This window comes from Carcharodon carcharias, chromosome 1 (genome assembly GCF_017639515.1).
Source record: "Carcharodon carcharias isolate sCarCar2 chromosome 1, sCarCar2.pri, whole genome shotgun sequence".
NCBI lineage: Eukaryota > Metazoa > Chordata > Chondrichthyes > Lamniformes > Lamnidae > Carcharodon > Carcharodon carcharias.
This window is the reverse complement of record NC_054467.1, coordinates 172528864-172554964: the sequence shown is the minus strand read 5'-3', so window position 1 is coordinate 172554964 and position 26101 is coordinate 172528864. Positions and strand designations below refer to the sequence as shown.

The 26101-nt window shown below is 43.2% G+C and overlaps 1 protein-coding gene across 1 annotated transcript in view; it reads left to right on the top strand.

Moving 5' to 3' along the window:
- ndufaf2 (NADH:ubiquinone oxidoreductase complex assembly factor 2) overlaps nucleotides 1-10018 on the top strand; it is a 188238-nt gene extending 178220 nt beyond the window's left edge. Inside the window, exon 4 of the mRNA XM_041195856.1 lies at nucleotides 8928-10018. Within this exon, the coding sequence (XP_041051790.1) occupies nucleotides 8928-9182 (255 nt within the window). The 3' untranslated portion in view covers nucleotides 9183-10018. The remainder of the gene's footprint in view (nucleotides 1-8927) is intronic.
- The last annotated feature ends 16083 nt before the right edge of the window (nucleotides 10019-26101 follow it).

Sequence of the window (26101 nt, the reverse complement as noted above, 5' to 3'; positions counted from 1 at the left end):
ACCTGGCACAAAAAAATAACTTTCATAATTCTCTTTCTCTGTCTCTGTCGCTCGCTCACTCTCTTCATCCCATATTTCTTTCTGAATCTTATTTTGCTCTTTGTACATAATTTGGCATTGAATTGACTATTCTAACTTTCACGTCCTGGCTTCAGCTCTGAAGAATCTTTACAGAGGTATGCTGTCTGGTTAAGGAGACATTTCTTTGCTTGCCCTGTTTGTACAGGTTCCTGCAGAGGACAGCGTACTGTTTTTTGGTTTCTAATAACCCCAAACTGCATTGAAAAGCTCATAGAGGGTAGGATTTTACGCCTTGGCAAGTGGGGGCGGGGCCCGCTCGCCGACATGTAAAATGACGCACGGTGACGTTGGGGGAAACTCCCGACATCTCCGCACCCCATTTAAATTTTCAGGAAGGCAGAGGCACAGCGAAATCAGCTACGCACCCGCCAACCTGTTAATGGCCAATTGAGGCCATTGATAGACAAATTATGTAATTAAAGGACCTGCCCATCCAATCTTAAGGTTGGCGGGCAGGCCAGGAGCCCTGGCGCGAACTAGATAGAGCATGAAACCTCATCCACGAGCGGGATGAGATTTCATGTAGGGTTTTAAAAATTTTAATAAAGTTTTTGTGATAATTATGGACATGTCCCAACTCATGTGACATTGACATGTTAGGGAGATTTTACTTTTCTATTTTTAGGTTTTGTACATTCTGAGCCAATCCCCCTGAGGCAGCACTTAGTCTCAGGGAGATGAGTGCGCTCTTTCGTGTGCATGCGCGAAAGAGTGCACTCTCAATTTTGGGATTCCCCCCACCCACACAGGGAGCACATAGCGCTTCCGTGCGGACATGACGCTGGGTGGGCCTTAATTGGCTTGCCCACGTTAATTGGCACTATGCCCCTAATTGGGGGCGCTGATCGGAAGCGCACCTGTGCGCGCCCGCCATTCAACTTCCCCCTTGACGAGGGGAAAATTCAGCCCAGAAAGTCAGTGGCCAAGTGTAAGTGCTATAGCACTTTTATTTGTTGGTGAAAGCAATTTCTGGGCTTTGTGTTCATGTATAGTTCTGTAGAGTCAATCCCCGAAATAAAGAAGGATGAAAAATCATGCACGTGTGATATTTGTAACCTTTTACAAAAACCTCTTAATGGAATATATTTATATTGTTACAGACAGGAGGGGGATTAATTTAAACAGCCCTGATTTCTTCAACCACTGGGCAGAATTTTGTGCTTGATGGGCGGACGGGCCTGACCGACTCGGCAGCGGGCGGGCAGCTGATCCCCACCGCCGAAACGGGCCGCGCCGTCATTTTGAGCGGTGGGCCAATTAAGGCCCGCCCAGCAGGATTCCGACTCCCATATTCATCAGGAAAATTAAATCGGCGGCGGGTGTGTTCAGACCACTGGTTCCATTGGGGAACCGGCAGTCTGTATAAAGAGTGGCCAGGCAGCCTCCTTTAGGCTGTTCACCATGACCAGTCATCGGGCAGCACAAGAGGTGAAGGCAGTGGAGGAAGAGGGGGTAAGGCTGCAGTGTAGGCCAGCGGTGGGCCACTGTGCCCCTCGGTTCTCAGGTACCTGCCTTGCTGTCCTCCTCGAAGACGTGTCCAGCCATCGGGATGTCTTGTTTCTGGAGGATAGGAAGAGGAGGGCCCCCCACGTCACCAGGAAGATGGAAGTTGTAGCACCTAAGTACCACATGTGGAAGCGCCAGGCAATGCTGCTCATGCTGATCCATGTGTGTGGAGCTAGCTGAAGGTTCGATGGATTAAAGTGTCCCGGATATCCCTGCCTCCTTGGTGTCGTAGCGGGTCAGCATGCAACCCCTCATCATTGCCCTGTGCTTCCTCATCCTCTGAGCCACTGCTGGATTCATCATGTGCAGCCTCATCCACTGCGTCAAGGTCTTCATCCTCAACTGCATCCTCCCTTTCCAGCGCAAGATTGTGCAGAGCACAACATGCTACCACTATCAGAGAGACGCGATCTGGAGGGTACTGGTGTGCGCCCCCTGAGCGGTCCAGGCAACGGAAGCGCATCTTGAGAAGACCGATGGCTCTCTCCACCACAGCCCTTGTGGTGCTGTGGCTCCTATTGTACTGCTGCTCAGCTTCTGTTCTTGGACGGCGTAGTGGGGTCATGAGCCACCTTCGCAGGGGATAGCCCTTGTCACCCAGCAGCCATCCATCCAGCCGAGCCGGAGCACTGAAGAGCCCTGGCACCTGGGAGTGTCTGAGGATGTAGGCATCGTGGGAGCTGCCTGGTACCTTGCACAAACTTGCAGAATCAGCATCTTGTGATCACACGCTATCTGCATGTTCATGGAGTGGAAGTCCTTCCTGTTGACGAAGGCAGAGGGCTCACCTGTTGGCGCCTTGATGGCCACATGTGTACAATCTATTGCACCCTGGACGCAGGGGAAGCCAGCAATGGCCGCAAAGCCTCTGGCTCACTGTGCCTGACTTACCTGGTCACAGCGGAAATGGATGAAGGTCAGTGCCCGTCTGAACAGAGCGTCTGTAACCTGCTTGACACAAATGTGGACAGCTGATTGGGAGACACCACAAAGATCACCCACCAAGCCCTGGAAGGAGCCATTTGCATGGAAGTGGAGGGAAACTGTGACCTTCAGATCCGCTGGCATGGGGTGTCCACCCACACGGTTAGGGGAGATCTCAGGGCCAATCATCTGACAGATATAGTTGACTGTTTCCCTTGACAGATGGACCCTCCTTCAGCATTGCACCTCAGTCATGTTGAGGTCGCTGCTTCGCCGCCTATATACCCTGGCAGCAGGATAGTGGCGTCTTCTGCGGCCCCTTCCATCTTGGACAACCTCTTGGCCCTGCACCCCCTGTGCCTGCGCCTGTCCTCCCAGAGGTGGTTCCCCTGGAGGCTGATTGTCCACTCCTGGCCTCCTCTTTATTTTATCCCTCCCTTCCTCCTCAGAGAAGCTCTGCCTCCAGTGGAGATGTCAGAACCCATACCCAGGCTAAATGGAGGCCTCCGGAAAGCTGCAGGCCCGATAAAGATTGCTGTCTGCAGACTGCTGAGCTGAAGCTTCAAAATACAGAGAAAGCTGTTGGAAATCGATCTGAACTGCTACCGATCACACAGGCAAGTTTAAAACACTTTCTGCATTAAGTACTTCAGAAAAAACATAAACAACCCCTCTGAGTCCATATATCCTGCCTGTGGAAAGGTTTGTTAAAAAAATCAGTTACCCGCCTGCCCTTTGGGCCCGTGCGCTGAGGCGAAGATCGCACGGGCTCCTCAAAATCAGCTTCAATTGCCGAGTTAAGGGCTCTAACAAGTCCTTTAATTAATGGTGGGCGCACGTCACGCTCGCCCACCTAAATATCGCTATGCCGCACGCTGACGTTGGGACATGCGCACGACATTTCAAGCACTGACGTGCGGGCTCCGCCACCCGCGCATTAGCCATAAAATTCTGCCCACTACCCATCCATGAACAGAAAAGTGTTTCTGACTTCTGATTTCCCCCTTTATAAGTGGTGGCGTATTTTCCCCAACCCTTCAGTTTTGGAGTTAACTAATCATCCACTAATAACCCCACAGCAAACCTGAGGTAATGTAAAATAAAAGAGTTGGTTTATTTTATACGCACAAAACGTGGAAAAGGGGTTTCGCAACATCCATCCGTGTTTGCACTCATACAATAAAAGAGAGATAAGGGAAAGAAAGAAATGCACGGCAATATTACAGGTTCTAGCAGCCTGGGGGAGGTCATGTGACATTCCTGTCAACACTACTCCTGAGTGTTGAACAAAGGATGTATTTTCACAGGTCTGCAATCTTGAGGTGTTTAACAGAGGAGTCAGGGTCCCTCTTGTCCTTTGTAGACTTACCATCTCTGTTGGCCAGAGCTTTGCCTTAGAATTGTAAAACAGGGCGGAGAGAGGAGGGGGTTGGTGCATTTCTTTGGAATTTGATTGTCAGCAGTCACAGAGGGCACTAGCACTTCCTTAAAGATAATGAGGTCCTTGCTGCTTTCTGAAGGATAGAAATTCCTCTTGTATGAGTCATGGCTAGTCAGGATAAAGCTTTGCCCATTTTTAAAATAAAAATAATGTTATAAAGTAGCCAGGTTGACGTGGATATATATATATCTCCTGTCTTCTAGCCGGGACGTATATATCAACTAGTTGTTCATGTAAAGTGTTGACTTTCAGTTTTTCCTATCTATTTCATTTTACGGCACAGTTTTGTCCATTGATTTAACAGTGATCAAAATTCCTACCAAAATGACTAATGAGACAGGAGAAAAGGATTGTTTTGTGAGCTAGAACCACAGTACTGAAGCAAATTTACAATTGAAGTACTTCATTGTTTCAATTCTTTGTACTGTTTCCCTTCCATTGTTCAATGCAGAAATTGAACAATTTGTACTAAACAGAGACTGAGTTTGCATTTCAATACAGAATCTAGATCCATTTTCATAGAAATCATGAATTATAGTATTGTATTTAATTATAATAATGTGTAGTTTAAAGTAATATAAATTCAAACTTTTCCGTTATATTTTAAATTTAACTAATGAAAATTATGATCTTGATGTAGTTTAATTTTTGCCTTTTTTTTGCATTTTGGGTTATCACTTTAAGTAAAATATTTTCTTGTCCCACCTGTACAATTAGCATTAATGTATTATCCCTAGTTAGTGTAGATGGTCTAGGACTGTTACTACAACACATTTAATAGACAGAAAGTAAACATTAACGGAGATATATACTCTGAATATGGCAGTGTTTTTCAAATATTGACCTCAAAGGAATACTGTGAGATATAATAAGCTTGTCCTACAGCTCCAACGGTGCATCATACTTTGTTTACAATTTATTTTACTACTTCACTATTAAGAAATGTATTTTCTTTTTCAATGCATCCCTATGGCTGGTCTTTTTGCAGGACTATAAGTAGGTTCGAATGTAGGCCTATTTGTTTGTGTCCTTCCTGCATACCAACTCAGATCATGTCTTAGAGCATTCAGGCTTACACCAGCTTTCTGACAACCCAGATATGCTGTCAATCACCCTTTAATGGGAAAATATTTCCAGTTTGCAGTTTTAAATGAATTCTTTTTGCTTAGGGTCCCCACTTTTGATTTGGTCCTGGTTTGAATTGAAGCAAGGCATTTTTGTGCCAAACTTCCTGAAACGTGTGTCTTTGTCATTTATCTCTAGCTACCTCCACCAGAAACTCCATATCCTAACTCAAGCTTCCATCCCTCTATCTTCTCCATTACAAAGACCACCTACTTCCATCTCTGTAACATTTCCTGCCTCCTCAGCCCATTAGCTGCTGAAGCCCTCATACTTGCCTGTTACCTCCAGAATTGATTAGCCTAATACTCTCCTACCATTCTCCACTCTCCGTAAACTTTAGCTTATCCAACACTCTTCCAATCAGATCCTATCCTGCAGCAAGTTTTGCTTGCACATCACTCTTGTTCTTATCGATTTACATTGACTTCCAGTCTCACAATGCCTCAAATGTAATGCTTCAATGATTTTGCCCCTCCCTATCTCTGACCAGGTTTTTAAATTAACATGCCTCCTAATCTATCTTTGGCTTGGCACATATTTTTCCTTTCACTTTTGCGCATTTTTCAATGTTAACTGCCTCCTAATGGACTACTTTTAAAGCTGTTGTTTAGTTAAAAACCTCAGTCAGCCTTTTAAAGCATATTTCATATAACCTTACTGCACTGAGTTGAAAAATTTAATAGTGATTTGTATTCTAATCCAATGAGTAAAATGATGGCTTTGATCACAGAATAAAATAAAACACCAGTAAATGTACAGGATGGCACGGTTATAATTGAGATGAGGCAGTTCTGCCTTATCCTAGAGTAAGCACTGCCTGAAAAGTGGAAGCAGATTCTGTAGTAACTTTGAAAAGGGAATTTTAAAAAATATTTGAAGAAGAGAAAATTGCAGGGTTATGGGGAAAGAAAAGGGAAGTGGGAATAATTGAAAAGCGTCAGGGACAAATGGTCACCTGTGCTCTAAGATTCCATGGTTATTCAAAGGGACAGGATATCTGTTAATTTGGTAAAATTTACCCTCAGCCCTTGGAGAGTATGGTTGGTCTTGAATACTATTAAATTATTCCGTTTTGCCGCATTGTACCCAGCTTCTCGGTCAGATGGAGCGGTGGACGCCATAACCAAGTTTGAACATCTTTTACTCCACCACAAACTTGCTGAGGATGAAAAATCACTTTTAATGGGATATGGGCAATGCTTATTTCTCTTTATAACTTGTAATCCATTAATGAAGTCGCATTTTCAAGAATTTCCTCAGTGGGTCATTAAGTTCAGAGAAAAACTGGGAAAATTTGGTTCCACTGTTTGCTTTGCCAAGTTGCATTTAAAAATGGCGTCCTAGAAAGTGTAACAGGAAACCTGCCCTGATTGTGATTAACTCTTTTAAAAATAATCATAGAATTTTGAGTTGGCAGATTTGTGATAGCCGAATCATATTACGAGGGGGGGATGGGGACATAGTGGTAATGTCGCTGGACTAATAACCCAGAGACCCAGGCTAATGCTCTGGGGACCTGGGTCCAAAACCCACCATGGTAGTTGCTGAAATTTGAATTCAGTTAATGAATCTTGAATATAAGAGCTAGTCTCAGTAATGGTGACCATGAAACCACCATTGATTGTTATAAAAACCCGTTTGGTTCACTAATGTCCTTCAGGGAAGGAAATCTGCCATCCTTAGCCATTCTGGCCTACATGTGACTCCAGATCCACAGCAATGTGGCTGACTCTTTACTGCCCTCTGAAATGACCTAGCAAGGTCTGTTCAAGGATATTTGGGGATGGGCAACAAATGCTGGCTTGGCCAGCGATGCCCTCATGCCATGCGCTCCCTGTGCAGGCGGGGGGAAATCCCTAAAATTGAGCTAAGTGCTGCCTCTGGGAGATCGCCTCTACTTTCAACAATTTCAAAAATGGAGAAAAAAATATCCCTTACAAGTCCCCTCATGTGACAATGTCATGTTCATAATTTCCATAACAACTTTCTTAAAATTTTTTAAATCCTGCATGAAACCTCATCCCACTGGTGGATGAGGTTTCATGTTTTTTCTAGTTGCCGCCGGGGCTCCTGGCTGACCCACCAACTTTAAGGTTAGACAGGCAGGTCCTTTAATTGGTTAATTGATCCTGTCAATGGCCTCAATTGGCCATTGACAGGTCAGCGGGCACGCAGCTGATTTTGCTGCGCCCCTGCCTTCCTGAAAATTTAAATGGGGTGGGGTGACGTTGGGAGTTCCGCCCAACATCATCCTGCATCATTTTATGCGTCGGCATGTGGGCCCCGCCCCCACTCACCAACGGTAAAATCCTGCCCCAAGTCTTTGCCCTTGACTCTATCAACTGTTCCGGGTCCCACAAAAACCTTAATGATGATGAATTTTGTACTGCCCACCTTCTTTGATCCATCCAGAAAGACTGTAAAGTTCCCCACATTGCAGTATCTAATTTCTTCACAAATGATTCCAGATTTTTGCATCACTGTTCTATCTGGAAGCTTATTCTATGAATTGATAAGTCTCTTTTTGAAGAAAAACCTATTGATGTTGATCCTAAATTAACTTTGTACTAATTTGAATCCCTGTTCCCTGTTACACCTCTTGCAATTTAACTTGCCTATTCTCTTCTGTTCTCTTAACTTTCCAGCATACCTCTATAAGACACTTCTCAGGCAATTCTTTCCTTGATACAAAGCTCTTCATTAGCTCAGACCCTTGACATTTGGTATTTAGCCCTGTTGTTCTCTAAGTTGCCCCCAGTGTTTGAGTATCCCCCTTCTCTTTCAACAACAGAACTAGACTCAGTACTCTTAGTTGCGATCTGACCAAAAAAAGTAGTTTTCTCATAACTTCCTCTGACTTATATTCTAATGTTTTGCCCATATAGTTCATCATTATATTGGCTTTGTTGATTGCTGCTCAGCACCAGTTAGACAGGCTGAGTGTCAAGTCTAGTAAGCCTTACGAGTTTCTTTCAGCCTTATCTCTAGCTATTTCAGTGCCATTCACGGATTGTTTGTGTGACACATTTCAATGTGCAGCACCTTACATTTGCCTTCATTAGTTTGATATTAAAGGAGAGATGTTTGGAATTATTTTTGCATCCAGAATTGCGCTGGTGTAGTAAGCAATTTTAACCAAAGGGGGGAGTGACTATACAACCAGAGGTGACCCAGCCAGAGTTACCAGGTCAAATAAATGTAAATAACATTTTTATGTCCTGCTGATTTGAGGCTGTGGAGGTAGTTGTTATATAATCAAGGGGGTTGGTGGGAATGCAGTAGAGTGGAAAATCTGAGATCTGAAGGGAACAAAGGAGCTGATAAAACTGTAACACTTAAAACAAATATTTGTGCAACCAAAATATTCTGGTTCATTTTAAAATGTCTTCAAAAGTTTTTACTGCTGTAGCCCCAACAGAAGAACGTTCAACTAGCACACAGTTGACTTATATGTGAGCTTTTAAATTCAGGGGATCACTGGGTCACAAGAGGAAGAAAGGTAAATCTGTCCTTTACCATAATGTTGAACGGTGTATTCCAGAAGGATGGCTATGCAGTGACATTGATATGTTGTGTTTCTAAAGAAAATAACACATCCATGAGTGAGAATTGTGAAGAAAGTGAGGAGAGCTCCTCAGATAGAGCAACTACTGTGCTAGAAAATTCTTCTGTGATAAATTGGTCAATTCAATGTCTTCAGTTGTGTTTGCTTTAACCAAATCCTAAGACTTTTAAATCTTTTGGAAAACTTGATTAATTGCAAAAATAAATTGCTCATTAGATTATACAAACTAAAGCAATGTGAAAAATTGTATTTAAAAATATATTCATCTTTTTTGTATTTGCACAGGAAATTCTGCGCAATGAAAAATATAGAAAAATGATAAAGATACATGCCCATGAAGTACAACAGAAGGAGGAGATTAGGAAAGAGAAAGAATATGAGGAAGGTCTTGTTGCACGGCCAGTTCAAACTAGAGTCATAGGACATGCCTCTGCAACTTACTTTGGAGAGGATAAGCTATCTCCAGATCCTTCAAGTACAGCAAATACCTTCCAGCCTGGAGGCTGGTTACCACCAGAAAACACAAACAAGAAAAAATAACAAATGTTTGTCTTGCGGTTTAAAGACTATTTGTCTGAAATATCTGCCATATAAACAAAGGAATTGTGTACACATGCAGTAATTATTTCATATCACGATTACAGCAGTCAGTGCATTCTGTTTCTTTGGTTTATAAATTTTCAAATTCAAATCCCTGACACTTGAGGATTCTTCTAACAAGATTGTCAGTTTAAATTATTTCTTAAGTTAGTAACCTGTTACTTCTGTTACTGTGTGATAATTTTTTTTAAATCTGTTTTTCTCTGGGTAGTTTATTTAATCTCCCAAATGTTAGGACAGAATGTTTGAAAATCTTTGCTTTAATCTAATTTGCAATAACATTATTTAGACAATTTCAAATATGCAAAACAAAAATATTTCAGAACAGTGGAATGAAAAGGAACTAATCCTCAGCAAGAATGGACACGTAACACAGACTCGCGTTTTATCTAAAATTGATTGCTAAATTGCACTAAGTGCCCAACTCTCAATCTTGAGTGAATTAACCTGATGTAACTCCAAGGGATTTCCCTTTAATCCAGAACTCTGAGTTGTGTAATCCAGTTTGTTAATATTGAGTCAATTTAATAGATTGCTTGTAGTGAGATACAACAGGATGTTGCATTTTACAACATCATCTGAAATGGCGTAAAGTTAGTATAAAAAAGGAAAATTTTCATTTAGTATCGCTTTTGAAAAAGTAACTTAATATTATTGAATCACAATACATGTTTGAAGTAACTCACTTTACGAAAAAATTAAACCAGTCTGTGCTAATTACTTTTTGCCAATGTCCTGTTGGAAGCTTAAACTGCCATTAAACACAAATGCAAGTATGAGTTGTGTTGCTTGCTTTTCTCTATTAAATTATTTTGAATGTTTCTCTGCTGGTGATTAATTTGCTGGTCTGAATATTTAATTTCCATTCTGCTGGTAAGAATTATATGTAATATAACTTCAATAAACACATGCAATATACCAAAAATAATTTTGTTAATTTGTAAATAACTTACTGTTGTATACAATAGTCACTAATGAACCACCCACCTATATTGTATAATTGAAGACAGGCCACTTAATTTAACAAATAAGGCCGTGGACTGAATCCTTCATTTGGTCTGTTTACCTCAATCCCTGAGTATTTAGTCATATTCGGACATTGTTCTGTTACCATCTAATTTTTTTTCTTGTCCTCTGCAGATTTCAAAAATCGTTATCCCACTTATTCAAAACTTTTTATGTTAACTGACCCACTTATGGGGTAATTGACTCTCACCAAGCGTGTATTTGATCACGGCTGATTCTCCTCCAATGCACCTAACTTGTATTCAGCAATTCAACCAATTACAGTGAAATAAATTAACAACTCTTAATCCCAACATCAGTGTCTGTTTCCCCACAGGGATAATCATGGTTCATGGCTTTTTGGTCCATAAAGTTATGTAGGTTAGGAATCCCCAAGAAGCACTAATCTACAAAATACCAGTGCCCATGGGAACCATGAAAGCAGCCTTTGAGACCTACAGATAACATTGGAGAGATTGAATATTTTTTGTCAAGGAATCTTAACGTCCACTTTGTTGCAGTCAGCGTGCTGCTTATGTGGTCTAAAGTGATGGGATAAAAACAAAAAAAAAAACAAAAAAAAAAAAACTGCGGATGCTGGAAATCCAAAACAAAAACAGAATTACCTGGAAAAACTCAGCAGGTCTGGCAGCATCGGCGGAGAAGAAAAGAGTTGACGTTTCGAGTCCTCATGACCCTTCGACAGAACTTGAGTTCGAGTCCAGGAAAGAGCTGAAATATAAGCTGGTTTAAGGTGTGTGTGTGGGGGGCGGAGAGATAGAGAGACAGAGAGGTGGAGGGGGTTGGTGTGGTTGTAGCGACAAACAAGCAGTGATAGAAGCAGATCATCAAAAGATGTCAACAACAATAGTACAATAGAACACATAGGTGTTAAAGTTAAAGTTGGTGATATTATCTAAACGAATGTGCTAATTAAGAATGGATGGTAGGGCACTCAAGGTATAGCTCTAGTGGGTTTTTTTTTTATTTTATATAATGGAAATAGGTGGGAAAAGGAAAATCTTTATAATTTATTGGGAAAAAAAAAAGGGGGAAACAGAAAGGGGGTGGGGATGGGGGAGGGGACTCACGACCTAAAGTTGTTGAATTCAATATTCAGTCCGGAAGGCTGTAAAGTCCCTAGTCGGAAGATGAGGTGTTGTTCCTCCAGTTTGCGTTGGGCTTCACTGGAACAATGCAGCAAGCCAAGGACAGACATGTGGGCAAGAGAGCAGGGTGGAGTGTTAAAATGGCAAGCGACAGGGAGGTTTGGGTCATTCTTGCGGACAGACCGCAGGTGTTCTGCAAAGCGGTCGCCCAGTTTACGTTTGGTCTCTCCAATGTAGAGGAGACCACATTGGGAGCAACGAATGCAGTAGACTAAGTTGGGGGAAATGCAAGTGAAATGCTGCTTCACTTGAAAGGAGTGTTTGGGTCCTTGGACGGTGAGGAGAGAGGAAGTGAAGGGGCAGGTGTTGCATCTTTTGCGTGGGCAAGGGGTTGTGCCATAGGAGGGGGTTGAGGAGTAGGGGGTGATGGAGGAGTGGACCAGGGTGTCCCGGAGGGAGCGATCCCTACGGAATGCCGATAAGGGGGGTGAAGGGAAGATGTGTTTGGTAGTGGCATCATGCTGGAGTTGGCGGAAATGGCGGAGGATGATCCTTTGAATGCGGAGGCTGGTGGGGTGATAAGTGAGGACAAGGGGGACCCTATCATGTTTCTGGGAGGGAGGAGAAGGCGTGAGGGCGGATGCGCGGGAGATGGGCCGGACACGGTTGAGGGCCCTGTCAACGACCCTGGGTGGAAAACCTCGGTTAAGGAATAAGGAGGACATGTCAGAGGAACTGTTTTTGAATGTAGCATCATCGGAACAGATGCGACGGAGGCGAAGGAACTGAGAGAATGGGATGGAGTCCTTACAGGAAGTGGGGTGTGAGGAGCTGTAGTCGAGATAGCTGTGGGTGTCGGTGGGTTTGTAATGGATATTGGTGGACAGTCTATCACCAGAGATTGAGACAGAGAGGTCAAGGAAGGGAAGGGAAGTGTCAGAGATGGACCACGTGAAAATGATGGAGGGGTGGAGATTGGAAGCAAAATTAATAAATTTTTCCAAGTCCTGACGAGAGCATGAAGCAGCACCGAAATAATCATCGATGTACCGGAGAAAGAGTTGTGGAAGGGGGCCTGAGTAGGACTGCAACAAGGAATGTTCCACATACCCCATAAAGAGACAGGCATAGCTGGGGCCCATGCGGGTACCCATAGCCACACCTTTTATTTGGAGGAAGTGAGAGGAGTTGAAGGAGAAATTGTTCAGCGTGAGAACAAGTTCAGCCAGACGGAGGAGAGTAGTGGTGGATGGGGATTGTTCGGGCCTCTGTTACTGGACCCCTCCCTCTGGATTCTTACCTTCTCTCAATCTTTTCATTGAGAACTGTCGGCGCGACATTAGTCGTCTCAATTTCTCTGCTCCTCTCACCCATTCTAACCTGTCTCTCTCTGAACTTACTGCACTCCATTCTCTCAGGTCCAACCCTGACATTGTCATCAAACCCGCTGACAAGGGTGGTGCTGTTGTTGTCTGGCGCACTGACCTCTACCACGCGGAGGCTGAGCGTCAACTCGCAGACACTTCCTCCTACCTCTCCCTGGACCATGACCCCACCACTGAACATCAAGCCATTGTTTCCAGGACTGTCACTGACCTCATCTCCTCTGGGGATCTCCCTCCCACAGCTTCCAACCTGATAGTTGCCCAACCTCGGACGGCCCGCTTCTATCTCCTACCCAAAATCCACAAACAGAACTGCCCCGGTAGACCGATCGTCTCAGCTTGCTCCTGCCCCACAGAACTCATTTCTCGTTATCTTGACTCCCTTCTCTCTCCCCTTGTCCAGTCCCTTCCCACCTACATCCGTGATTCCTCTGACACCTTACGTCACATCAACAATTTCCAGTTCCCTGGCCCCTACCGCTTCCTCTTCACCATGGACGTCCAATCCCTCTACACCTCCATCCCCGACCAGGATGGTCTGAGGGCCCTTAGCTTCTTCCTCGAACAGAGGCCCGAACAATCCCCATCCACCACTACTCTCCTCCGTCTGGCTGAACTTGTTCTCACGCTGAACAATTTCTCCTTCAACTCCTCTCACTTCCTCCAAATAAAAGGTGTGGCTATGGGTACCCGCATGGGCCCCAGCTATGCCTGTCTCTTTATGGGGTATGTGGAACATTCCTTGTTGCAGTCCTACTCAGGCCCCCTTCCACAACTCTTTCTCCGGTACATCGATGATTATTTCGGTGCTGCTTCATGCTCTCGTCAGGACTTGGAAAAATTTATTAATTTTGCTTCCAATCTCCACCCCTCCATCATTTTCACGTGGTCCATCTCTGACACTTCCCTTCCCTTCCTTGACCTCTCTGTCTCAATCTCTGGTGATAGACTGTCCACCAATATCCATTACAAACCCACCGACACCCACAGCTATCTCGACTACAGCTCCTCACACCCCACTTCCTGTAAGGACTCCATCCCATTCTCTCAGTTCCTTCGCCTCCGTCGCATCTGTTCCGATGATGCTACATTCAAAAACAGTTCCTCTGACATGTCCTCCTTCTTCCTTAACCGAGGTTTTCCACCCAGGGTCGTTGACAGGGCCCTCAACCGTGTCCGGCCCATCTCCCGCGCATCCGCCCTCACTCCTTCTCCTCCCTCCCAGAAACATGATAGGGTCCCCCTTGTCCTCACTTATCACCCCACCAGCCTCCGCATTCAAAGGATCATCCTCCGCCATTTCCGCCAACTCCAGCATGATGCCACTACCAAACACATCTTCCCTTCACCCCCCTTATCGGCATTCCGTAGGGATCGCTCCCTCCGGGACACCCTGGTCCACTCCTCCATCACCCCCTACTCCTCAACCCCCTCCTATGGCACAACCCCTTGCCCACGCAAAAGATGCAACACCTGCCCCTTCACTTCCTCTCTCCTCACCGTCCAAGGACCCAAACACTCCTTTCAAGTGAAGCAGCATTTCACTTGCATTTCCCCCAACTTAGTCTACTGCATTCGTTGCTCCCAATGTGGTCTCCTCTACAGTGGAGAGACCAAACGTAAACTGGGCGACCGCTTTGCAGAACACCTGCGGTCTGTCCGCAAGAATGACCCAAACCTCCCTGTCGCTTGCCATTTTAACACTCCACCCTGCTCTCTTGCCCACATGTCTGTCCTTGGCTTGCTGCATTGTTCCAGTGAAGCCCAATGCAAACTGGAGGAACAACACCTCATCTTCCGACTAGGGACTTTACAGCCTTCCGGACTGAATATTGAATTCAACAACTTTAGGTCGTGAGTCCCCTCCCCCATCCCCACCCCCTTTCTGTTTCCCCCTTCTTTTTTTTTTCCCAATAAATTATAAAGATTTTCCTTTTCCCACCTATTTCCATTATATAAAATAAAAAAAAAACCCACTAGAGCTATACCTTGAGTGCCCTACCATCCATTCTTAATTAGCACATTCGTTTAGATAATATCACCAACTTTAACTTTAACACCTATGTGTTCTATTGTACTATTGTTGTTGACATCTTTTGATGATCTGCTTCTATCACTGCTTGTTTGTCGCTACAACCACACCAACCCCCTCCACCTCTCTGTCTCTCTATCTCTCCGCCCCCCACACACACACCTTAAACCAGCTTATATTTCAGCTCTTTCCTGGACTCGAACTCAAGTTCTGTCGAAGGGTCATGAGGACTCGAAACGTCAACTCTTTTCTTCTCCGCCGATGCTGCCAGACCTGCTGAGTTTTTCCAGGTAATTCTGTTTTTGTTCTAAAGTGATGGGGATGGGTAGTATGGGGGAAAGAAAAATCAGAATTGAAGTGTAGTGTCAGCTGAAGCTAAATGGTAGCACCCTTGCCTCAGAGTCAGCACTGAACTCCAAGGATTTGAGCACATAATTCAGACTAACACTTAAATGTAGTACTGAGGGAATGCTACTCTGTATGAGGATTCGGCTTTTTGGTTGAGGCATTAAACTGAGGCTGCTTGCTTGTCCCTACAACAACACCCCCCCCACCCCCCCCCACCAACCTTAAACCAGCTTATATTTCACCCCTCTCCTTGTAAAGAAAAATCAGTTCTGTTGAAGGGTCATGAGGACTTGAAACGTCAACTCTTTTCTTCTCCGCCGATGCTGCCAGACCTGCTGAGTTTTTCCAGGTAATTCTGTTTTTGTTTTGGATTTCCAGCATCTGCAGTTTTTTGTTTTTATAACTGAGGCCCTGTCTGTTTCTTGGGTGCAAGTTAATGATCCCATGGCACTATTTCGAAGAAGTGTAGGGATTTCTTCCTTGCCAAATATTTGTCCCTCAAACAATATCAAACACATCTGATTATTATCATGCTGTTGTTTCCAAATTGGCTGCCACTATCCTACATTGTAACAGTGACTATATTTTTAAAAGTACTTAATTGGCTGTAGATTGCCTGAGGTAGGAAAACATTCTATATAAATGCAAATCTTTCATTGACAAGATCACAAAGCATTGTTTCCCTGCTTTAAGTGTATTGTCTCTTGTTTAAACAGAACAAAAATGCAGGTGAAAATGAGCTGCGTAGGAAAAAGTCTGATCATGAGAGGCAGCAATGAAGCATTCATTGTATTCATCAATCAAATATTCATTGAAAACCCCCAGGGTTTTCTAAGCATTTTTATTCTTCAATGGGAAGATTATAATCCTTGAATCAAAATAAAAGGAAATTAGAACAAATTTTAACTTGAAAAATAGGAAGCATTTGATATTCATAGGACAAATCATTAAAAGGACAAATTTAACAAGATTGAAAAATGTGGGTCATGAGGACTCGAAACGTCAACTGTTTTCTTCTCCGCCGATGCTGCCAGACCTGCTGAGTTTTTCCAGGTAATTCTGTTTTTGTTTTGAAAAATGTGGGGTTGTTTTCTTTGGAGAACAGAAGATTTGGGCAATATTTTTAATGAATTGACCCTTAATAAGATATTTGAGATTGCTTAAAAACTCTAGAAAGAATTTTTAGGAGGCACAGACTCAGTTTCAAAAGATGAAAGACTTATAGGCACTTTAGATTTAATTATTTTATTAAGAGAGTGATGCACATGGTAAATGTGAAATGCACTGCTGAGGGAAGCAGTCAATATGGGAAAATATACATCTGAAATGGACAGAGATTTGGTGGATTGAACAATTAAATAGCATTAGATTTTGCAACTGCATTATCTTGTCTGGTTCCTTGTGGAAAGGTTTCTTCACAATACCTTCAAGGGAACCAAGATCACCAATGCCTGGACCTCAGAACGATGTTATTGTTTCCTAACTTCATGGACAGCAGAATATACTTGCTACAATTACAAGCTCATTGGGAAAAAAAAAACCTTAAGTTAATTTGAGTACAGAATTCTTTTTTCTTTTTTGTTCCTGATATTTATATGTGGATTAATGCAAATCATCCAACTACATAGACTTCTCATTTTGCCTTTGTCACCTTTCTGAAATCAACTAAACATCTTTAGCTAGGTTACCTGGGTCTGTTGCCCTTGACATTGCGAAAAAAGAGGGTGTATGATGATGAATGTCAGGTGAATTCTTCAAGCGAGAACCAAGCCAAATATAGTAAAAGAGAGGAAGGTAATGGGAAATTCAGACTGGCAAAGAATATGAGTTTATAAAAGGTACCCCAAAAATCTTCAACAATAACGATGATGTAAGGTCATGATCCGAAGCATGGCCTGGATTTTCACGGAGTCGTGGAGACTCCAGCAACCTCCCAAAATGGCAGGTGAGACCCAGATTCCGCCCCCATTTCTGACAGGTCCCATTTTCGCCAGAGATAAGGACAGGGGTGGGTCTGCACTGCAGTGCTGCTATGGGCTGCAATAGAGTTCTTAATTTGGAGCTTGGTGAGAGAGGGACTTTTAACAGTGAATTTCTATCTAAAGTCTAATCTTTCTTTAATTTAACAACTAACTCAAAGTTGCTCTTTGAGTTGGGAGAAGGTGAGTTTTATTCCAGCTTTAAAACAAGGGTCAGACAGGCTCTGCTTGCAGCTGCAGCTAGTTAATTTGTTAACTGACTTAAACAGGTTTTCAGAAGCGAGATTCAGGCAGCATAAAAGCAAGCCATCTACAATGCTTTTGTCTGCACTGGAGTGCTGCTTTGGGTTGCATTAGAGAGCTTCAGTTGGAGTTTGGTAAGAGAGGGAGTTTGGTCAAGAGGGACGTAGGTGATCCTTTCATTTTCTACCTTTCCTCAGTAAGAAGAGCGGTGTCCTTGGTAAGTAGGACCTGGTAACTATTTCTTCTGAGCTTAATACCCCCTAAACTAGACGAAGTAAAAGTAAAGTGAGTAATTTAAGGGTAAGTCATAGGGCAGCTCGGCCAAGTGGAGTGCTCCTGTGTGATGTGGGACGTCAGGGACACTTCCAGTCTTCAGGGAGACCATATGTGCAGGAAGTATCTCCAGCTGTAGCTGCTCGAAATCCGTGTTTCAGAGCTGGGACTGTGCCTGGATTCACTGTGGATCAGCTGCAAGGATGAGATCTTCATGGATAGCCCATACTGTCAGGTGGTCACACCGCAGGTTAAAAGTACACAGGCAGAAAGGGAATGGGTGACCGCCATGCAACAGAGTAAAAGCACTAGGCAGTTAGTGCAGGAATCTCCTGGGTCCACCTCCCTCTCCAACAGATTTTCCATTTTTGATACTACTGGGGAAGATGGTTGCTCAGGGGAATGCAGCCAAGTCCATGGCACCGCAAGTGGCTCAGCTGTACAGAGTTGGGGGGGAGAAAGAGTGGGAGAGCAATAATGAGGAAAACAGATCGACATTTCTATGGACACAGACATGACACCAGGATGGTATGTTGCCTCCCTGGTGCCAGGGTAAAGGATGTCACTGAGTGACTACAGGACATTCTGAAGGGGAGAGAGAACAGCCAGAAGTTGTGGTCCAAATTGGCACCAATGACATAGGTAAAAAGAGGATTGAGGGATGCTGCATTAACAATAAGGTAGACGAATTAACAGTGCAAATAGATATAAATGGGTGTGATATGATTGTGATTACAGAGACATGGCTGCAGGGTGACCAAGGCTGGGAACTGGATATCCAAGGGTACACGATATTCAGGACAGACAGGCACTGAGGAAAAGGAGGTTGCGTGGCATTGTCAGTTAAGGATGAAATTAGTGCAATAGTGAGAGAGGACATCAGCTCAGAAAATCTAGATGTAGACTGGGTGAAGCTAAGAAGTAACGAAGGGCGGAAAACATTAGTGAGAGTTGTCCATAGGCCTCCAAACAGTAGTGATAAGTGATATGTAATGATAAAGGGATGGCATTAAACAGGAAATTAGAGATGCATGTAATAAGGGTGCTACAGTAATCATTAATCTTTAATCTACATAACAGACTAGGGAAACCAAATTAGCAATAATACTGTGGCAAATGAATTCCTGGAGTGTGTACAAGATGCTTTTTTATAACAGTATGTCAAGGAACTGACTAGGAAATAGGCTATCCTAGATTTGGTATTGTGCAATTAGATGGGGTTAATTAATAATCTTCTTGTGTCAGGTCCTTTAGGGAACAGTGATCATAACATGATTGACTTCTTCATTAGGATAGAAAGTGAAGTAATCCAATCTGAAACTAGGGTCCCAAATCTAAATAAAGGAAACTAGGAAGACCTGAGGCTTGAGCTGGTCAAGATAGATTGGGGAACTTCATTAAAAGGCATGACAGTGGATAGACAATGGCTAATATTTAAGGAACAAATATATGCATTGCAGCAGTTGTATATTCCTTTCTGATGCAAAAGCACAACAGGAAAAGGGGCCCAACCATGGTAAACATAAGGAATTAAGGATAGTATTAGATCCAAAGAGGAGTCATATAAAGTTGTTAGAAAAAGTAGCAAGCATGAAGATTTGGAGCAGTTTGGAATTCAGCAAAGGAGGACCAAGAGATTGATTAAGAGGTGAAAAATACAATGAGAATAAACTTTTTTTTTATTCATCCGTGGGTTATGGGCCTCGCTGGCTGGGCCAGCATTTATCGCCCATCTCTAGTTGCCCTTGAGAAGGTGGTGGTGAGCTGCCTTCTTGAACCGCTGCAGTCCATGTGGTGCAGGTGCACCCACGGTGCTGTTAGGAAGGGAGTTCCAAGATTTTGACCCAGGGACAGTGAAGGAATGGTGATATATTTTCAAGTCAGGATGGTGAGTGACTTGGAGGGGAACTTCCAGGTGGTGGTGTTCCCATCTATCTGCTGCCCTTGTCCTTCTAGATGATAGTGGTCATGGGTTTGGAAGATGCTGTCGAAGGAGCTTTGGTGAATTCTTGCAATGCATCTTGTAGAAGGTACACACTGCTGCTACTGTGCATTGGTGGTGGAGGGAGTGAATGTTTGTTGATGTGGTACCAATCAAGCAGGCTTTGTCCTGGATGGTGTCAAGCTTCTTGAGTGTTGTGGGAGCTGCACTCATCCAGGCAAGTGGGGAGTATTCCATGACACTCTTGACTTGTGCTTTGTAGATGGTGGACAGGCTCTGGAGAGTCAAGAGGTGAGTTACTCGTCGCAGGATTCCGAGCCTCTGATCTGCTCTTGTAGCCACAGTATTTATAAGGCTAGTCCAGTTCAGTTTCTAGTCAATGGTAACCCTCAGGATATTGATAGTAGGGGATTTGGTGATGGTAATGCCATTGAATATCAAGGGGTAATGGTTGGATTCTCTCTTGTTGGAGATGGTCATTGCCTGGCACTTGTGTGGCTTGAATGTTACTTGACACTTGTCAGCCCAAGTATCTGTGGCAGGCAGGCTGGTGAGGATGAGGTCAAGTAGTTTTTCCCTCTTGTTGGTTCCTTCACCACCTGCCGCAGACCCAGTAAAGCAGCTATGTCATTTAGGGCTCGTTCAGTAGTGGTACTACCAAGCCACTCTAGGTGATGGACATTGAAGTCCCCCACCCAGAGTACACTTTGCACCCTTGTCACCCTCCATGCTTCCTCTAAGTGGTGTTCAACGTGGAGGGGTACTGATGCATCAGCTAAGGGAGGGTGGGAACATAAAAGCAAACTGTAAAAGCTTCTATAAGTATGTAAAAAGAAAAATATTAGTGAGTACAAATATAGGGGGAGGGCGGGGGGGAGTCGGTGTTGTAAGTTCACAATTTGAGTTGATTCAGCTCAGAAGTTATTAAAGGATTAGCTGTCTTTGATGTGGCATTATGAATAGAAATGTTTGTTTTCTTGGGGGATTTTAATGTGCTGAATGGGCTTTTATGAATGGGAGTTTTTTTAATATGGTGAAGTCTGTAAAAATATTTAGAACTTTATTTTGTCTCATCTCAGCATGTCTCCTGAGGGCTGCCTATGGTGGATACTGGGTGAGTTTGCATGGAGGGTTTAAGAGCAAAGAGTTGTGGGTGGGGGGCGTGAGTTTTCACTGAGTTGACATAAGGACTATAAGGAGCCATAGGGATAGGTGGGGGCATGATTTGGGACTAAGCTTACATAGGGGCTATATGGTGCCATTTTGAGTGAGTTGCAGGCATGGGTTGGCGTGGATGAGCAAAGGGTCAGGAGTGATGGAGTGTGAAGAGGCAAGGTTAGAGGGCCTAACGTTTAAGAAAACAATAGGGATGAAGTCCCAGAGAACCAAGGTGGGCTTTTTAAACAGCCTATTTCAGCAATCGGCAGCCCCCGTGAACGCCTCCAATCTGCATCCGATCAGCAGTGGGCCCAATTCCATTCCACACTGTCATCCTCCCCAGAACAAAGATCCCACTATTGATAGCCACCAATACTTCATGTTCATGAGGACTTAAGCTTATAGGCTCATCCTGAGACTGTTCTGTAGCCCTCCTTTCAGTGTGTAAACTATTCAAGCTGTGACCTCTACTTGCACTTTGATATCTTTTGAAACCACCACTGTAAGATCTCTCTCTCACATGGCTGGAGACTCTTTCTCCGGTACATGATTGTTTTCTAAGGCAAAAGTCGCTCTTAGACTCACCATTGGAATTCGCACTGTTCTTTCTTACTTTTCATTCTGTCACCCCATTCCATCAGTCCATGGACCCCACCTCTTAACCAATATTTAAACTTGCCAGTAGCTTTCCCTGCACATCCCACGATAGCCACATCCCTCCATTCACTGTGGAACATTTTGGGACATGTATCAACTGAGTACCCATTTTAGGCATTTGGCCTTTGGATGTGATAACTGTGTAATTAATCCTGATTAACTGTGAGGAATGAACCTTTGTAGTTTGATTACCATGTTGGATAATCACTGTCTTACCATCATGCCCTATTATTGTGAGCCTATGCCCCTTTAGTTTTGAAAACATGATTTTTCAACTTTCAACTGACTGAAAATTTTGCAATTTGAACTGAGACAGAGCAAGCTGTTTAAAAATGCAAGGCCACATTCCAAGATGAAGGTAAGAAACAAACAAAGTGAGAGACATTTCCAGACACCCATTGGAACACATAACTGTCTAAGGAAGAGACGTTAAAAATGCAACATATGGGATATTGAAACAATGGCTGCCACAGACAGACACACCCAAAACCTCTTGGAAATACACAATGGGTGAAGTATTTCAAGGCAAGGCTGTTCAGTCACTTGGGAAAGATTGCAAGTGACACAGGCAGTGTCAAGAAAGTCTTCAGCAGAGGAAACAGGCTGAAGGCTGCTCTTTCTCCCTCTCTCTCCTTTGGAATAAGTATGTCACCAGGTTCAAGAAACCAACTTTACCAGAAACCTACCAGCGAACCGAGTTCTTACAATAACTGTAACATCTTCTATGTCTGACCACATCCAAGAAACCAGCTAACCCAAATCGTCTGCAGCATTTTAAAATGTGTGCTTCAAGGATAATCAAAGGATACTTAACTGCATATTCTTTGAATTTCTTTATTGGATTCTAACTCCTCTTATTTCTGATACCTGTGTGTGTTGGGGGTGGGGGGTGTTGCAGGGCGAATGACTGCATGAGGGTCAAATGCTAGACACCGCGTTTTTATTATTTTTCTCAGGTTTAGTGGTTAATAAACTCTTTCTTTGACTCAAGGAAACCTTGTTTAATTGGCTTCTTATTACTCACAGCTTAAATAGTTAAATACATTCTGATTTGGAAGCGGCATATTGTGAGAATAGATTTTTTTACAATATTTTGGGGGAATATTGTGTTATTCTGTGAATAAGTCTGTGTGTGTGTAAATGATTTAATTAAGCTGAGGAAAGGTTACTAGAGACAGGTTGCTTGGGAGGTTAAGACATGAAAGGATAGAGACATTAGGTATGCATTTGTAATGAGATATTATGGTGGGTTTGAGGTACAAGTAAATAGGTTGGATCTAACATTTGCATTTTTAGATAAAGTGAGAGTTTGTTTGAATATCAAAGGGAAGTCAGAGGTACCAAGCAACATTTTTGCATCTTACAGGACTTCCATGGGTAAACAGAAGAGGCTCTATTACATTTTATTGACCTGAAAACAGTGACAAAATAGAAACATGAAAGATTTTATATTTGGAAGGATTTGAGTTCCCATTGACCAGAAACTGAACTGGACTAGCCATATAAGTACTGTGTCAACAACAGCAGGTTAGAGGCTAGAAATCCTGTGGCAAAGAACTCACCTCCTGGCTCCCTAAAGCCTGTCCACTATCTACAAGGCACAAGTCACTTTACTTGCCTGGATGAGTGCAGCTCCAACAACACTCAAGAAGCTTGACACCATCCAGGACAAAGCAGCCAGCTTGATTGGCACCACATCTACAAATATTCCCTCCCTCTACCACTGACGCACTGTGGCAGCAGTGTATATCATCTACAAGATGCACTGCAGAAATTCACCAAGGGTCCTTAGCACCTTCCAACCCCACAACCGCTACCGTCTGGAAGGACAAGGGCAGCAGATACATGGGAACACCACCACCTGAAAGTTCCCCTCCAAGCCACTCACCATCCTGACTTGGAAATATATCGCCATTCCTTCACAGTTGCTGGAACTCCCTCCCTAACAGCACTGTGGGTGTACTTGCATGACATGGACAGCAGCGGTTCAAGAAGGCGGCTCACCACCACCTTCTCAAGGGCAATTAGGGATGGGTAATAAATGGTGACTTAGCCAGTGATGCCCACATCCCATAAATGAATATCTTTTTAAAAATATATGGCTACTCCAGTTCAGTTTCTGGTCAATGGTAACCCCACTGGTTGGTTGATTTGCTAAGATTTTATGTAGCATTTCATCTATTTGTTTCACAGAGTCCATAGCTGAAAGTCTTTCAGCTGCAGCATCCCTGACCACAATTTTCATGTTTTCACATCTTTAAAATCGTCATTAGCAAATTCGCCGCCATTATCCGTAAGAAACTTAGCAAGTGCCCAAGTCCAGTCCCTATCAATTTCTCCATGACTTTCTCTACAATTCCCCTTGTGCCTTTGCCATGTACCATTGCAGAATGACTAAATTTGGTCACCATGTCAATAAAATGCAGAGTGAAAATATTTCTATCTTTGTCCTATGCCTTTAGATTCATGGCAACTTCCCCATTAAAGTCATGTGCTAATAGAAGACTTACAATAGGATGTGACAGTGTCCTCTGATACTTTTTACAGATTTCACATTTTGCAGTAATATCTTCGATGCGCCTTATGTACTTCTTATCCACAATGCCTGTATACTTTAGCAAGATTTTTCATTTTGACAAAAAGGATGAGCAAATTGTCTGAGCAGCTTTTTGCTTTTTTTCCCTATGAACAGAAGAAGGATTACAAGAACTGATAGATTGACTCGTAACAGCAGGCATGAACTTTGGAATGAAAGTGAAAGTGATGCATATCTCAAAATCACCAGGAAACATTTCTATATTCACAGAAGGAAGAGAACTAGAACAGGTGCAAGAATTCTAGCATTTAGGAAGCATAATACCTGCGGATGGAAGATGCAGCAAAGAAATAAGAACAGTGATAGCAACGTGAAAGGCCATATTTGGTAAGAATAAAGAAGGTTGCTAACCAGAAAGCTGAATAAACAAGTCAAGAAGCAACTTGTACAAAGCTTGATTTGGAGTATTCACTGAATCACAGTGCAGAGGGAGGCCATTTGGCCCATTGTGTCTGCACTGTCCCTCCAAATGAGCAATTCGCTTAATGCCTTCTCACTCATTCTCCTGTCTTCTCCCTATAACTTTGCACATTCTTCCTCTTCAAATACCAGTTTAATTCCCTTTTGAATGCTTTGATTCCACCTACGTCCACCACAATCTCAGGTAGGGAATTCCAGATCTTAATCACTCGCTGCGTGAATAAGTTTTTTCTCATATTGCTTTTGCCTCTTTTGTTTTTTCTGGATGTGAGACTTGGACCTAATGGAAGGAAGAGACCTACTTGATAAACAGCTTTGAAATGTGGGTTTAGAGAGAATGGAAAGAATCACAGAATTGTTACATTAACTCAAAAAACTCCAGCAAGTTAGTTAAACACAATTTTTCCTTAAGAAATCCATGCTGGCTCTTCCTAATCGACCCACATTTTTTCATGTGACTATTAATTCTATCTCGAATAATTGTTTCTAGAAGCTTCCCAACCACCAAAGTTAAACTAAGATAAAAGCAAAAAACTGCGGATGCTGGAAATCCAAAACAAAATCCACATGTCCATCCTTGGCCTGCTGCAATGTTCCAGTGAAGTTCAACGCAAACTGCAGGAACAGCACCACATCTTCTGACTAGACACTTTACAGCCTTCCGGCCTGAATATTGAGTTCAACAACTTTAGATCATGAACTCTCTCCTCCATCCCCACCCCCTTTCCGATCCCCCTTTTTCCAATAATTTATATATATTTTTCTTTTCCTACCTATTTCCATTATTTTTAAATGTATTTCCATCCATTGTCTTATCTCTACCTTTTAGCCCATTTCGATCCCTTCCCCCCACCCTGCCCCCACTAAGGCTATCTGTACCTTGCTTGTCCTGCTTTCTGCACTTAATGTCAACATTAGCACATTTCTTAGCTAATATCACCACCATCAATACTTCTTTGTCCTTTTGTCTATGACATCTTTTGGTTATCTCCACCTATCACTGGCCCTCTATCCAGCTCTACCTGTCCCACCACACCTTAAACCAGCTTATATTTCACCTTTTTTCTATTTTTCCTCAGTTCTGTTGAAGAGTCATATGGACTCGAAACATTAACCATGTTCCTCTCCGCAGATGTTGTCAGACCTGCTGAGTTTTTCCAGGTATTTTTGTTTTTGTTTTGACCAAAGTTAAACTGACTGGTCTGTAATCGCTGAGCTTATCCTTACCACCTTTTTTGAACAGGAGCAGCTGGACAGAAAAACTAACAAATGATGAAATGCTATGGAGAAATTGGGCAGAAGAAAGCCATTCAGCCCATCTTACCTGCACCAGCTCTCTGAGTGAGCATTATGATTTAGTGCCAATTTCCTGCCACCTTTAATGACTTATGCACATATACACCCAGGTCGTTTTGCTCCTGCACCTGCTTTAGAGATGTACCCCTTATTTTAAATTGTCCCTCCATGTTCTTCCTACCAAAATGAATCACCTGACACTTCTCTGCATTGAACTTCATCTGCCACCTATCTGCCCACTCCACCAACTTGTCTATGTCCTTTTGAAATTCTGTACTGTCCTTCTCATAGATTACAATGCTTCCAAATTTTGTATCACCCGCAAACTTTGAAATTGTTCCCTGCACATCAAGATCTAGAACATTAATATATATGAGGAAAAACAAATGTCTCAATACTGACCTCTGGAGAATTCC